This window comes from Symphalangus syndactylus, chromosome 5, assembly GCF_028878055.3.
Source record: "Symphalangus syndactylus isolate Jambi chromosome 5, NHGRI_mSymSyn1-v2.1_pri, whole genome shotgun sequence".
NCBI classification, from domain to species: Eukaryota; Metazoa; Chordata; class Mammalia; order Primates; family Hylobatidae; genus Symphalangus; species Symphalangus syndactylus.
This window is the reverse complement of record NC_072427.2, coordinates 111,613,972-111,630,563: the sequence shown is the minus strand read 5'-3', so window position 1 is coordinate 111,630,563 and position 16,592 is coordinate 111,613,972. Positions and strand designations below refer to the sequence as shown.

Genomic DNA, 16,592 nt, shown 5'->3' with positions numbered 1-16,592 from the left:
CCCCAGTCTGTGATGTAACCTCACTGTATCTTGGAAGTAACTAACTTGTTTTTTAGAGGCTTAGAGACAGAAAGGACTTGCTTTGTCTCAGATGAGACTTTGGACTGTGGACTTTTGAATTGATGCTAAAATGAGTTAAGTCTATGAGGGACTGTCGATAAGGGATGATTGTATTTTCCAATACGAGAAGGACATGAGATTTGGGAGGGGCCAGAAACAGAATGATATGGTTTGGATTTGTCCCCACCCAAATCTCAGGTTAAACTGTAAGCCCCAATATTGGAGGAGGGGCTTGGTGGGAGGTGATTAGATCATGGGGCGGATGTCCCCCTTGCAGTTCTCATGATAGTGAGTTCTCACAAGATATGGTTGTTTAAAAGTATGTAGCACCTTCTTCTCTCTCTCTTCCTCCTTCTTTGGCCATCAAGACATTCCTTCACCTTCTGGTATAATTGTTACGTTTTCTGTGGCCTCCCCAGCCATGCTTCCTGTACAGCCTGCAGAGCTGTGAGAAAATTAAACCTCTTTCTTCATAAATTATCCAGTCTCAGGTAGTTCTTTACAGCAATGTGAGAACTAATACAATAATGAAAATGTTGATTTATCAGGATAAATGGAAAATAATTAGTTCAGCCAAATTAACATGGTCAAAATTATGAAGGATATTAAGCAAATGTCCTCAGAGTAAACAGTAATATAAAAACTTTGAAGTATTTTCTACTGTCTAAAATACTTAAAGATACTGAAGATCCTCTTTAATATTTGAAGACAGCAGTATAAACGTATGAATGAAGGAGTATTCCATGTTAATCTTGAAACACTCCTCCCAAATAACACAACCAGATTTCCTCAATGTATGGGCTCTAATTTTCAAAACAGAGTAGCAATTATCATTCATTAAGTTCATGGTAGATATTATTCCACCAGTAATATGTTTAGGACAGATATTAAAAATGTCGTTAAGTATATTTGTATAGCACTTCAGAAACTGGAAGGCGCTTTTAGTGTCTATTATTATACTTCATAGTGGCAAATAATCCTGTATTACATTCCAATACGCCATACAATTTATTTATTCTATTGTCTTTTTCCTCCTCTCATGTAAGCCTCATATGTTGGGGATTTGTTTATTTTTGCTAACTCCATTATCTCTAGCTACTAGAGAATTTCTGACACTTAGTAGTTGCTCAGTTAGTATTTACTGAAGGAATATGTTTAAAATTATGGTGAAATCAACCACAGAGCTTTCATTTTGAGATTCAGATTTATGGGTACACACAAATCATCATTTTGCCTTACTGTTGTACAACTCAAGACAGTAAGAGCAAAGAGCTACCAGAAATAGATATATTAATTGAAAATTATTTATAAAGAAGAGACACTGTCCCCTTGTTAAAACGATAAATCCAAAGCTCAGAGTTTAATGGGTTTATTCTCCTTATCAGATTCTTAACAGATGGTATGACAAATTGAATTAGAATAATTTAAATTCACTCCAACCAGAACTGTGGTTAACATTTTGATAACTCTGCAACTTAGCTACTTTGATTTCAATCACTCATACATTTTTCATGTCTTGCCTTATTTAAAATTCACATTTAATGCTCATTTCCCATAATATGGTGATTAAATGTAACAGCAAAATCACCTTCCAACCTCTAAAGTGCTATACAAATATAATTATGTTGTTTTTAATTTATATTCAGTAATAAACATTGAAAAAATTTTAAGTTTTAATTTTGAACTGTAAACAGAGGAACAGTATTTCTAAATATGTTCTAAATATTTCTAAAATGTTCTGTTGACATAGTTAAGTTTAATGCTCATTATCTTCTAAAATTCAGAAACTAGGAAGCTCAACATTAATGAACACTTTCTTTTCTCTCTGGTTGTCCCAGCATCAGCTATTGAGGCTGATAAGCAAAAGGGAGCTGCTACGCAATTTCAGGATTGGTGCTGACATCTTCACCTGTGCTCACACTGTCTGCTTCCACTCACCCATAATCCTGTTCTCTCTCTTGAAAGAACGGCTAATCAGGATAAATATGCTAGTCTGCTTTACTTGGATGGTGGAAGGACAGACAGCAGTGTTAGAATCACTGTTTCACTACCAGCTGACATCCGCATACTTCTTCTGGGTAAGGTCCAGCAACAAGACTGTCTTGTGTGTCCTTTTTCTTCCTAGTTCCTCCCATCTGATTAACACTAATCCAATAAAAATTTCTCAAAACTATTATGTTGGCATATTACTGTTTAGATTACAATCTATATGGAAATTGCATCACTCCACTCTCTTAGGTTATCAGAAATGAGTATTTTTGGCTATTCCACAGAATGTGTATTCATTAAATATCATGAGTAGAAATTATTTAAAAATTAAGCATGTCTTAGGACCCAAACTTTAGTCCTTGCTTGAATATTCACATTTGTGTAATTCATTTCCAATCTTGCCTAAAAGTTACTTAATAGCTCCTAAATTCCCAAGAGTCCATGTCATTTTCTTTGGAAGCAGAAATTTAAGCACCTGGACATTTTGGAATCAGAGACCCTAGGTCTCTAACCTTTGTGATTTTTGGAATAGTTACCCAGACTCTCTACTCACTTTCCTTATTCATCAAACTGGGATAACACAGAACCTACTTCATATAGTTGTATTAAGAATAAAATTTTAAGCTGCATGTAAAGTGTACAATACCTGGTAAATAATATCCAACTATTATTTAGATAAGAGACTTACCTAAAAGCATAAATTCCCTAAATATTTACTGAGCATAAGGTGGACTAGTTTCTTCCAACTAGAGGGTGACACTTCACTTCCGCTAGAGTAGAGCTAAATCTATCTTTGTCTTCTTTCTTTACAGGCCATTATTATTTGCATGTAATAAGAAAAATTACACTTTTAGTGTCTATTATACTTCATAAAGGCAAATAATCCTTTCTGGACAGGTGATGTCTCTTTATTAGTTTTTCAGTAACAGTTATTGTAAGTTATTTCAACATAAAAACTGTATCTTTGAGAATATTTTTGATCCAAGTAGTAAAGACGTTCAATTTAGATTTAAGTTGTTTTCATATATCTCATAAAACATTTCTTTTCATCTGTCAGACTATTGGGATAAATGAACTATGACTCTGAACCAGAAAGTCATTTCTATGTATTCTAATCATTTTAATTTGTAATTATGATATTCTTATTAATAGGATATTCTGGCTTATACACTCTGCTTGTTTTCAATTTTAAATCACTGATTTAAAATAACATTTTTTTTTTTTTTTTGACGGAGTCTTGCTCTGTCGCCCAGGCTGGAGTGCAGTGGTGCAATCTCGGCTCACTGCAAGCTCCGCCTCCCGGGTTCACGCCATTCTCCTGCCTCAGCCTCTTGAGTAGCTGGGACTACAGGCGCCCGCCACCACACCCGGCTAATTTTTTTTTTTGCATTTTTAGTAGAGACGGGGTTTCACCATGGTCTCGATCTCCTGACCTCATGATCCGCCCGCCTCGGCCTCCCAAAGTGCTGGGATTACAAGCGTGAGCCACCGCGCCCAGCCATAACATATTTTTATCACTGAATTAAAAAGCACTCAAGATCATCATTATGAACATACATACTCCTCTGTTGCAGAGGAAGTATCTTCACAACCAAAATTTAAGTGTGATCTAAATTTTAAACGCACCCTAGACACCCTAATAAAGTTAGGCGGGAGGAAAAAAAAATGAGGCTACCATCAACAGGACAGGGATAAAAGTCTGGAAACTGGCTCCTCATATATGGGTTGTTAGTTAAATCACAAGTCTTTACCAGATATTGTTAGCCTAGTTTCAATGATTTTTCTTTAAAAATATTCTACTATTTAAACTTATCACCAATTAAGCCTACTTTTACTCTCACCTATCCCTACTCCTGTTCAAATAAAGTATTACTACCAGAGCCATTTTTAAAGTGTTCAAACTAAATGATACTAAAAGGAAGTTAAGAAAAAAAAAAACCTTAAGCCTTTATTTTCAAGTTGCTATGGTGTGAACGTGTCCCTCAAAGTTCATGTTTTGGAAACAATCCTTAAAGCAACAGTGTTGGGAGGGGTCTAATAGGTGATTTGGTAATGAGGGCTCTGACCAAATGAATGAAGCAATGTCATTATCGTAGGAGTGGGTTAGTTATCTTGAGATAACTTTCGTAAGAAACCACTGTTGGCCGGGCGCAGTGGCTCACGCCTGTAATCCCAGCACTTCGGGAGGCCGAGGTGGGCGCATCACGAGGTCAGCAGATTGAGACCATCCTGGCTAACATGGTGAAACCCCGTCTCTGCTAAAAATACAAAAAATTAGCCAGGCATGGTGGCGGGCGCCTGTAGTCCCAGCTACTCAGGAGGCTGAAGCAAGAGAATGGTGTGAACCTAGGAGGTGGAGCTTGCAGTGAGGCGAGATTGCACCACTGCACTCCAGCCTGGGTGACAGAGCGAGACTCCATCTTGGAAAAAAAACAAAAGAAAACAAAAAAAACCACTTTTATCATAAAAGTGAGTTTAGCTCTCTCTTGACTTCCTGCCTTCTGCCATGGGATGATGCAGCATGAAGACCCTTGCCCAAATACAGGGCCCTCAACCTCCGGAACTAAGAAATAAATCTGTGTTCTTTATAAATTACCCAGTCTCAGCTATTCTGTTATAGCAGCTCAAAATAGACTAAGATAAGAATATTAAAGATCACCAAGCTAAAGTTCAGAATTCCCATTAGGCTTTATACTTCAAAGTGCAACTTTTAGTTAATACATGATGTTTGCCATTACAGGATGGGAAATGAGAAAGAGGCTAATGCCAGATTGAATTAGCTCTTTACAGCTTCCTGATCACGAGTGGTGGGGCCCCTTATTTAAGTGGAAAAAAGTTAGTGTGTCAGAAGCAGGACATAGAGGAACAGTTTATGTCCTCTTCGAGTAATAAACAACGAGTTCTAACTTCCAAACCAAATCAAGAATTTCATATTGAGATTCAAATTGTTCCCTGACTACTGACCACAAACAGCATATGGTAAAGACATGGAGAATCAAGGAACAGTAAGATTAAACGTAGGCACTAATTCACCTACGACTTAACCAAGATTACAGATTTTTCCTGCTGGAAAGATTGCTAAGGAGCTGACTTTGGGTCTCCTTCTAGAATGGTTCTAGAAAGAACTAATTGAAAGTAGTCCAAGAGGCACTAGAGAGAGAGCAGCCAGATACATACTTACTCATCAACTAGCAAGGTCAACTTACACTGAAAACTTTGTTTAGTACAGATTGAGTATCTCTTATCTGAAATACTTGAGACCAGAACTGTTTCCAATTTCAGATTTTAGAATATTTGTATTATACTTACTGGTTGAGGATTCCAAATAACAAAAATCTAAAATCCGAAATGCTCCAATGAGCATCTCCTTTGAGCATTATGTAGGTGTTCAAAAAGTTTTAGATTTTCGATTTTGAATGCTCAACCTGTATAACAGGAATTGGTCCAATCTCATAAAAAAGTTTTAGCCAGGTGTAAGGTGATGCACACCTGTAATCTCAGCTTCCTGGGAGACTGAGGTGGGAGAACTGCTCGAGGTCAGCCTAAGCAACATAGTGAAACCCTTATTTTAATAAAATAAAGGAAAAAAAACTAAACTAAGCTAAGCTAGCTTAAAAAAAGGGGGGTTTTTCTCTATGGAAAAGAAAGCAAGCCAATTATAGGAAGAGAGAAATGCTCTAAGAATTATTTGTACACTATTTTGGTACAAGATGAAAACTGATAGTATGAACCAACAGTATTGAAACCCTGGATCTTTTCCTGCTCAGGTCTCACTTTGGGCTTTGTTACCTTACAGTTGAGTTTCATTACTGGCTCCTAACCACCCTGGGCTGCCTTCCTCTTTGCCATTCCTTAGGGAATGGTAGTGAGTTGGTCATTAAATATCTTTAGAGATTTTAGCAATTTGAACTATGATGCATTTTAGAGTATTTGATCACTAATATGTATGAAAAAGTTCATAGTGTCTTAGGGTCAAGGCTGTAAGTATTTAGGAAGTTTATGCATCTGTCTCCTAATCTGAGAAGTAGACAATTTATTTTAATGGTGTATTAGTCCATTCTTGCATTGCTATAAAGAAATACCAGAGACAGGGTAATTTATAAAGAAAAGAGGTTTAACTGGCTCACAATTCCGCAGGCTGTACAAGAAGCACGGTAGCATCAGCTTCTGCGGAGGCCTCAGGGAACTTACAATCAGGGCAGAAGGCAAAGAGGGAGCCAGCATCTCAATTGGCTAGAGAGTAGGAGGAAGAGAGTGAGGGGGGGAGGTGCTACACATTTTTAAACAACCAGATCTCACGATAACTCAGTCACTGACTATCATGAGAACAGCACTGAGGGGATGGTGCTAATCCATTCATGTGAATTCCACCTCCATGATCCGATCACCTAATAGCAGTCTCTGCCTAGAACACTGGGGATTACATTTCAACATGAGATTTGGGTGGGGACACAAATCCAAACCATATCAAATGGTGAAGCATAGGTTAAAAAAAAATCAACCTTGTGAACATTTAAAAATATCTGAGTCCTCAAAGTGTGTTTCTCAGGTCCTTAAAGCATATCACCTGTGGCTTGGAAGTATATAAAATTTAGGCTCCTCTTTCCTTTTCATTATTGTAAAGTCAGAGAAAAAGCCAACTTAGAGCCATGCCCACAATACAATACAAAATCTGTTCAACAAGATTAGATTGTCTTTTGTTATTTCTTCCTTCCTTTGTCTTCATTTTATAAACGTATGCATGCACACAGCTTTTAAACAAGAGGCTAGTTGATTAGGAAACCAGTGTTGATTTGATGTAACCAACAATCCAAAAAGTAGAAAATACTATTATTGTTTACCACAAATGTATGTACTCAAAACTAGCTTGTTATTATTCCTCAAGAGAATTTATTTTTACTCAGCCTCTTCTCGGAGAAGAGTGCTTTAGACCAAAGTTAGCAATTATAAAGCTAAGAAATCAGGCAACTGCAATACTACCAAACTACAAAAAAATTTACACTAAACTAGTAAAGTTAAATGTCATTTTTAAAAAGCCCCTCTTACATTCTAGTCTATTGACAGGCATCGTGTTGGGAACTTGGTAGAGGAAAGAAAACTTCAAAAACATTTTAAAAGATTTACCGACAACAAATATACCTTGTTATTTTTCTAGTATGTAATTATTATGACTTTTTTCCCCCACTGATTTCTAAAGACCTGTATACTGATATAAAAACTAAAATTTTGTGCAATTCAAGATGCTCATTTCCCTCCTCTTTTCTAAAATAATTTTTTTTTTTTTTGAGACGGAGTTTCGCTCTTGTTGCCCAGGATGGAGTGCGATGGCACAATCTCACCTCACTGCAACCTCCACCTCCTGGGTTCAGGCAATTCTCTTGCCTCAGCCTCCCGAGTAGCTGAGATTACAGGCATGTGCCACCACGCCTGGTTAATTTTGTATTTTTAGTAGAGACTGGGTTTCTCCATGTTGGTCAGGCTGGTCCCAAACTCCCGACCTCAGGTGATCCACCTGCCTTGGCCTCCCAAAGTGTTGGGATTACAGGCGTGAGCTACTGCGCCAGTCTACAATAATCTTCTATCAAACAAAAAAGTTGTAATACACTAGCTGATCGCTGTAGTGAAAATGAAAATGTGTATTTGTGAGAGCTGAGAACTGACACCAGATAGAGAAGAAATTATTTGATTCCAATTTTTCTTACAAAGATTAAATTGGGATTTTAATATATGAAACCCTGAATATACATAGAGTATTAAATGAAATAGTTCTAATTCAAATTGAGAATTGTCTTTTACACTGAAGGGAACTATGGTTTCAAAAACAAAGGATTTATTCCATGCTTACATGCTGAGATATTATCAGAGCTGAAATGTTAAGAGATGTACAGTACCTGAGGTAATATTTGTATATTCTCCATATAATGACTGAGAACCAGTTAAAAGGCTTATTTTAAAAAGCTAGAAAAGCAATTACGAAAATTTAGGTTTCTGTGGAAAAATTCGATCATGGCATGAACTCCGTTAATGATGATTTGCCAGCAAACACTGGTTAGAAAAAGCTGGCTGAGAGAATAGCAAGGATAACCAATTAGGATTAGAACATCAGCCCTATTGATATAAAATAACTATTGACAGTAGATCAATGGTATTAAGATCACATATACTAGAACCAGACTGCCAGGCTTTAAAGTCCAGGACCGTCAATTATGAGCTCTGTGACTTCAAACTGTATTTCTTAGGTCTCCAAGGTTCAGTTCTATCACATTTAAAATAGAAAATGACAGTAGTCATTCCAAAGCTATCTTGAGTTAAATAAGACAATCCATATAAGGGGTGTAGCACAGTGCCTGGCACATAACAACAGCTTGCCATCACCACTACAGCAACCCCGGGCAGTCCAACTTTTTGGCTGTTTCCTTAAAGGTAAAATACAGGGTTTGGACTAGATAATTTCTAATGTCTTTACCCATCTAAAATTAAAATTCTACAACGTATCAACAATATACAAGCCAACTCTATTTCCAAAGAACATAAATTTGGATTTTCACCCTAGCATGATTTAAGTACTGTAAAAGAAACTTATTTTTAAGATATCCTTTTATTTTTATTTATTTTTTTAGAGATGGGGTCTTGCTATGTAGCCCAAACTGGACTTGAACTCCTAGGCTCAAGCAATCCTCTCACCGTAACCTCTGGAGTAGCTGAGATTGTAGGAATACACCACTGTTCCTGTTATGTCATCTTTTGAAATTAGCTATAATCACTACATTTATTAAAGCCAAAGTTATAGATATTCTATGTAATCCACAAGAAATCCATAATCTTCCATCACATACTGTTTGGTGACCATAATAATTTCTGAATAACAAGTCCTAACAGGAATTTCAAGTTATATAATCCCCCACTATATTTTTTTAAACAATAAAAACATTTCATACCCCATACTTAGCAAATAGAAAATAAAGATCATGAAAAACTTCAAATATATAATACAGAAAAAAGGAAAGAACTATTTTGAAACTGTCCAAAATCTAGAGGTTTAATAAAGTCTCTCTACTGATATGTTACAACTCAAAACGCAAATTACAGGCCAAATTTTTTTTTGCAGGAATATTAAGGATTTTTTTTTAGTATGACTCATAAATATCTAAACCAAAAATCAATTTTAATATGACAACACTAACTGCACCAATCCAAATAAATCCTTCCAATAGGGTTTTTTTCTTGGGTTTCTTTTTGGATTTGGAGAATTTTTCTTCATATATCTTAGGGACATTATTAAAAGAATTTTAAAAACCTTTGCAGTTTTTAAAAATTACTAACAGTGTGTGTGATCACTGAAAAGAGGTTAATCTAAAAATTTTAAAGTATTTTTCCAGATAATAAGATCATACTGGTGAGAAAAGAGTTCGGGCTCATCTCACTCAAATACTTGCATAACAGGCTCGAAAGAATGAAAAAATTGTTGTTACTTTTTATGAAAAACACACACGTCTGTTAAAATCTGACAATTCAATAAGCTCTCAAACCAGAAAACACGTTTCCCAGTCAACACTCATACTTATTTCTGTATTAGGAAAAATGGGGTTGTTGCAGGGGTCTTTAAAAAAAAAAGATTTCTCTTAAATTTGTAACTCTGTTAACTGCACCTTCATTTCCAGAAACCTTATCTTTAACAAATCTCTACACTATTCATACTTAGCACAATTTCCAATCATTGAAGATATTTTAGTTTTACCTTACAATCAGTATAAAGCAGCTATGTTAAATTCATTCCATAAGATCAAAACTATACTGTGTCCTTACCCTCAATATTTAGCTCAAAACAAATGTGGCAGAAGGAGAGTGTTTCTTTGTCTGTTCCCAGTTTACAAACACTGCAAATGTTGTCATCATTCAAATCAATGTTTACAAACTGCTCCTCTTCGTTCATAGTGCCCCTATTAAGAAACAGAAAAGGAAAGTTACACCATTTCAAGAACCTGCCTTTGGAGTAGTTCCCTTTACTGGGAACTTCTAGGAAATAAGGAAGCTGTTCAGCTCATCTAAAGCAAAAGCTCCATCAAACAAGCATCGCCATACTTGCACTTCAACATTGCACTTTTCCTGTGGAAAGACACAAAGAGTAGTAAAACTTAAAGCCAGGCCATAGGTGACACTATGTCCGTGTCTTTTTTGTCCTATAGTTGATTGGGTTAAGGGAACCTGAAAGAAAGAGGTTTTCGGGCATTCTAGTCCTCCTCCTTCGTCCCCCAACCTCGAATAATCAGAGGGCTTAGCAGCGAGGCCTTTTCAGCTACCAGGTTCTGTCAACCTAGTTAACGCTGTGAGAAACAGGAAAAACGATCTGCACGGGACATTGCTTTGCTAACTTCATTGGGGGAACCTCAGATGCGCCTCGCGAACTCGGAGTTGCGAAGCTTCGCATCGAACGGAGGTTGGTGGCGGCAAAATGCACGTGGGTACCGAATACCCGGGGAGAGCGTCCCGCCGTGTCCGGGGCAACTACACCGAAGGCCGAGCGGTGGCTTCACGGTACCGGCCGGGCACCGCCGGAGGGGCCCAAGCCAGAGCTGGGAGAGCCGCGGCATCCTGGAGCCTGGCGGGCGGGAGAGCCTCGTCCCATCGCTCCGGGATTCCTCCCAGAGGGAAGAAAGCGTCCAAGGGCCACGGCGGCCGGTCCGCCCAGCCTCAGCGTCTCGAGGAGCCGGATCCTGGCCCGGCCTTCGGCGTTGGGGGCGCGCGGCCGCCCCCAGAGAGTCGCGGACCCAAGACCGTCTCTCCGTCGGTCTGTCCGTCGGGGCGCCTGGAGCGCAGCAGCGCGAGGGGCCACGGGGCTGGGAACTCGAAGGAGGCGGGACGATGGGACTGGGGGTCGGGGCTCAGGTGGGATGGGAGCAGGGCTTCGGGGTCTTTACCGTCCGGCTCCGCGGGCCACCACCGCCGTTCCGCGCGGCTCGGGTTCCTCCACTATTGTTTCCGGCCGCAGCAGAGGCGGCCGCCGCGCGCCTGGCCCCGCCCTCTCCCGCCGGCGCCATCCCGTAAAGGCTGCAGGGAGGGTGGCGCGGCCGCGGGCTTACCTGCGCGCTCGCAGGGCTGCTGTGGGCCCGCCCCTCCGCTCCTGCACCGACGCCGCACCTTCGCCTCGAGTTCTTCTGTGATCCCGTGTGTCCTGGCCGGAGTTTCTTACCGTTCTCTGGAACGTAGCTCCTCACACCCCCCTGGTCGAGGTGCGTAGATAGACGAATCCGTTCCACCTCTCCCTTCAGCATAGTGCAAACTACGGCCCCGGGGCGGGGGCCGCAGGCGGCGGGGGTAGGAAAGCCGCGGGTGGATGGCAGAACTGGAGAGGTGCGTGGGTGGCACTTTGACTTCAGGAGAAAGAAGCAGAATACTGCCACTGAACTTATAGGTAAGTGCCAGTTGAAGTATCCAACGAAGGAAAAGTTCATATTCAGGTGTCATGATAGAGGCATAATTTCAAATACAGAAGCTTTTTAAATAGATTATTTGTTGTGGGGCGCCCGTGCCCCCAATATGGTACATCCCTCAACGCCCACGGGGAAAATCCCGAAGCCCCACCTCTTACTTTTAGGTCCTGCTTGGTTCTCAAATTCTTTGCTTGACTTTTGTTTAAGCTATTCTGGTTTTTTTAGGGTATGGTTCATGCAGTACTTTCACTTACATTTTCTATTGTAGTCCTCACAGTAACCTACAGAGGAGAAACAGGAACTGTTCTCTCATATTGCAGCCTACGAGTAATTGACCCAGGTTATCACAGTTGGTTAGAAAAAGGGGACTTGAACCCAAGGCTACTGACCTAAGATCCATGTTATTTTCTACAGCATCATATGTATGTGTTCTGGTTGCACTCACATAGAAAGAGAGCTGGCCTGTCAATCTACATGTAGGCATTCTTGAACTGATGGTAAGAATGGACTCTCTAGATCTTGGAAACTTCTGGGCCAAATTAGCACTCCAATTATGGCATTTGTGCCTCGCAGGAGCCATCTGTGTCCTTGCCACCTAAATTGTAGTAGATGAACAAGCAAAATTGACATTACCTGGTTTCCTGTTAGAAATGTAGAATCTCAGGCCCCACTCGAGATTTCCTAAATCAATACTTGCACTTTAACAAGACCCCCAGGAGATTCCTATGTTCATCGAAGTTTGAGATGCACTAATTGAAATGAAAAGCCTGTGCTTTTTCTCTTCGAATTTCTCATTCTAGGTAACTACGACTAAAATATCTTGCATCTTGGATTCTACCCATCTTTTCAATAAAAAGGATTCTTTTAAAAAGGACTCTTTTAAAGGGATTCAATAAAAGTGTTCTAAAATCACTAAAATTTAAAAATTGAAACAAGTTCTTTTCAATTCTCAGAATCGTCTTCATTCCTATGGCATTTCACATTGTTTACTTGCTATTCTTAAAACTTTTCTCTCTTGTTGTTAGCTTTTTTTTAAAAATCAAAGAATAATTTACAGAAATAAAATGCTCCCATTTTAAAAGCATTATTTGATGAGTTTTGGCAAATATATACACTTGAGTAACCACCACCCCAGTGATGATACAGAACATTTCCACCGCCCCAACATTTCTTTCTGTTCCTTCCTGGTCAAGCTCCTTCAACATGGGATCTAATTTATATGACTAAGTGTTTTAGTTTTGTCTGTTATAGGAATTCATATACATAGAATTAAGCAGTGTGTGTTCATTTGTGATTGGCTATTGTCATTCAGCATGTTTTTGAGATTCATGATGGTATTTTGTAACAGTGGTTTCTTTTTACTGCTTGTCTTAGTCAGTTTGTGTTCCTGTAAAGGAATACCTAAGGCTGGATAATTTATATAGAAAAGAGGTTTATTTGGCTCATGGTTCTGGAGGCTGTACAAGAAGCATGGTGCCAGCATCTGCTTCTGGTGATGGCCTCAGGCTGATTCTATTCATGATAGGAGGCAAAGGAGAGCCAGTGTGTGCAGAGATCATGTGGCCGGAGAGCAAGCAAGAGAGAGAGGGGAGGAAATTCCAAGCTTGCTCTCTCTTTTTTTTATTTTTTATTTTATTTTATTTAAAAACTAGTTCCATTGGGAATTAAGAGTGGGAATTGATTCACACCCTAGAGAATGGCACCAAGCCATTCATCAGGGATCCATAACTGAGCTCCAACCCCTTGCTCCCCGCTCTGCAACCAAGCTTCACCTCCGACGCTGGGGATCAGTGGGGCATGGGGGCTCATACCTGTAATCTTAGCACTTTGGGAGGCTGAGGTGGGCTGACCGTTTGAGTCTAGGTGTTCGAGACTAGCCTGGGCAACATCGTGAAGCCCCATCTCTACCAAAAAACCCCACAAAAATTAGCCAGGCATGGTGGTGCATGCCTGTAGTCCCATCTACTCAGAAGGCTGAGGTGGGAGACTGGCTTGAGTCCTAGAGGTGGATGTTGTGTGAGCTGAGATAGTGTGACTTCACTCCAGCCTGGGTGACAGAGTAAGACTCTGTCTCAAAAAAAAAAAAAGAAAAAGAAAAAGAAAAAGATGTCCACACCCTAATTCTTGGATCTTTTGAATATGTATGTAACATAGCAAAAGAGACTTTGTAGATATAATTAAAGTTATAAACTTTAAAATAGGTTTTCCTGGATTATTGGGGCGAGCCCAATCTAATCACATGAACCCTTATAACCAGAGGTCTTTCTCCAAGTAATCTCAGAGAAATGTAGCAAACAGAAAGTCAAAGTGATTGGAAGCATGAGAGGGACTTGACCCACCATTGCTCTAGGAGCAAACACTGGTCTCCAGCTGGTAGCCAGCAAGGAAATGGGAGCCACAGTCTTTAAACTGCAAGGAACAGAATTCAGCCAACAGCATGCATGGATTGGGAAGCTCATTTGAACAATCTCCCAACACTTTGATTTCAGCCTTATGAGATTCTAAATAGAGGATTCCAGTGAATCATGCTGTACTGGAATTTTTACCTACAGAACTGTGAGATAATAAATGGGTGTTGTTTCAAGCCATTAAACTTGTATTAGTTATGCCAGCATTGAAAAGATTGAATGTCGAAATTTTTAAAGAAGATTGAGATTTATTTTGGGAAGATGTTACTCTAGTGGCTGATCAGCTTGCGTCTTTAGAGACTTGTTTGTAAACCTTGTGAGGGTCTACACTATCATTTTGTAATATGGATATCTTAGTCCAGTCCTTGAAGAGTGGCTTCTTAGACCCTCTATTGTGTGTCATGGGTATTTAACAAAGATTCTGCACTCTAGTTGATTAAAACTCAAATGACTCCTGTCCCTGTGAGTTCCAGCAGGTGTTCAGTTTGTAGTTCCCCGGTAATTGTTCTTTCAGGGATAGTTATTTTTTTGCCCTGGTATTTAAATTTTCTGTAAAGTCTCGCCCTATACATGCACAGCTTAGTATTCAGCCAAAGACTTCAAGAGTATTCTGAAACTCTTTCTAGGTATAGTTTTTCCTTTCTGTCACTCTTTATTGCAAATTCCAGCCCGTCTTAGACTTCCCAAACTCAAATCTTTTTCTCCCCAGAGCAACTTTGCTTGGATTTCCTTATGTGGACCACGGTCCGAAAGTACTTCCAGGTGTAAAATCAGGGTAATCATAGGTCTCCTCTCATTTGTTTCTTTCTTATTATGGATCAGATGTTTGTACTGTCTGTGTTTCAGTGTCCTAGAATTCATATTTTCTAGAGTTTGGTTGTCTGCTGCCATGCAAGATGTGCTTTTCACCTTCCACCATGATAGTGAGGCCTCCCTGGCCAATTGGAACTGTTAAGTCCATTAAATCTCTTTCTTTTGTAAATTGCCCAGTCTCGGGTATGTCTTTATCAGCAGTGGGAGAACAGATTAATACAGATTCCTAACTAAGCCTAAAGTCAAAGTAATGTCTGGTTAGGCCAAGAGCTAATTACAAAACTAGTCATTGTATATCACTTTATAGTTTATAACACATTTTTGCACACTTCACTGACTTACTAAATTAGTAAGAATTGTAGTTAGTTAAAGGTAAAATCCTTGACTATTCAAAGACCTAGGCTTTGAACCTGTACAGCATGTGACTGTACTGAATACTGTAGGCAATTATAAGGCAATGGTAAGTATTTATGTATCTAGACATACTAAAGGTATAGTAAAAATACTGTATAAAAGAAAAAAATGGTATATCAGGCACTGATTATTAATGGAGCCTGCAGGAGTAAAAGTTGCTGTGAGTGGGTCAGTGAGTAAATGGTGACTGAATATGAAGGCCTAGGACGTTACTAAAAATCACTGTAGACTTTATAAACACGGTACATGTACACTACACTGTTTATTTTATAAATTTTTCTTTCATCAATAATTAACCTTAGCTTACTATAATTTTTTTAATGAATAAACTTTAATTTTTTAAATATTTTGACTATTTTGTAATAACAGCTATATTAGTCCATTTTCACACTGCTCTAAAGAACTACCTGAGACTAGATAATTTATGAAGAAAATAGGTTTAATTGACTCACAGTTCCACAGGCTGCACAGGAAGCATGGATAGAATAGGAGGCCGTAGGAAACTTACAACTATGGCGGAAGGCAAAGGGGAAGAAAGCATGTCTTATCATGGTGGAGAAGGGGAGACAGACAGAGCAAAGGAGGAAGTGCCACCCACTTTCAAACAACCAGATCTCATGAGAACTCACTCATTATAACGAGAACAGCAAAGGAAAAGTCTACCCTCATGATTCAATCACCTCCCACCAGGCCCCTCCCTTGACATGTGAAGATCACAATTCAGGATGAAATTTGTGTGAGCACACAGAGCCAAACCATATCATTCCACCCTGGCCCCTCCCAAATCTCATGTCCTTTTCACATCTAAAATCACACCCATGCCTTCCCAACAGTCCCCGAAAGTCTTAACTCATTCCAGCATTAATTCAAAAGCCCAAGTCCAAAGTTTCATCTGAGACAAGTCCCTTCTGCCTATGAGCCTGTAAAATCAAAAGCAAGTTAGTTGTTTCCAACATACAATGCGGATATAGACTTTGGGTAAATACTCCCATTCCAAAAGGGAGAAATTGGCCAAAATAAAGGGGTTACAGGCCTCATGTAAGTCTGAAATCCAGCGGGGCAGCCATTAAATCTTAAAGCTCCAAAATAAACTCCTTTGACTCCATGTCTCACATCCAGGGCACGCTGATGCAAGAGGTGGGCTCCCAAGGTCTTGGGCAGCTCTGCCTACACGGCTCTGCAAGGTACAGCCCCTGAGGCTGCTTTCATGAGCTGGCTTTGAGTGCCTATGGCTTTTCCAGGTGCAAGGTGAAAGCTGTCAGTGGATCTACCATTCTGGGGTCTGGAGGACAGTGGCCCTCTTATCACAGCTCCACTAGGCAGTATCACAGAGGGGACTTTGTGTGGGGGCTCCAACCCCCCATTTCCCATCTGCGCTGCCCTAGTAGGTCTCCGTGAGGGAGACCAACAATGTCTGTTAGAGAGATCGCATAATGTTTTTTTCTGAAAATCATTGCATTACCTCTACAGTGGTGAA

The 16,592-nt window shown here is 39.6% G+C and overlaps 1 protein-coding gene across 5 annotated transcripts in view; it reads right to left on the bottom strand.

The window, feature by feature from the left end:
* The window catches only part of C5H21orf91 (chromosome 5 C21orf91 homolog), a 31,295-nt gene extending 19,748 nt beyond the window's left edge, over window positions 1-11,547 (bottom strand). For 3 of the 5 annotated variants that reach the window (XM_055279332.2, XM_055279334.2, XM_055279335.2), the window contains exons 1-2: window positions 10,968-11,101; window positions 9,856-9,989 (exon numbers count right to left, since the gene is read on the bottom strand). In XM_055279332.2, coding sequence (XP_055135307.1) covers window positions 9,856-9,982 — 127 coding nt within the window. In that variant the 5' untranslated portion in view covers window positions 9,983-9,989; window positions 10,968-11,101. Of the gene's footprint in view, window positions 1-9,855; window positions 9,990-10,967; window positions 11,102-11,129 lie in introns of those variants that run through there. The other 2 variants (XM_063640655.1, XM_055279333.2) reach the window with 2 other exon arrangements.
* Between the last annotated feature and the right edge of the window lie 5,045 nt (window positions 11,548-16,592).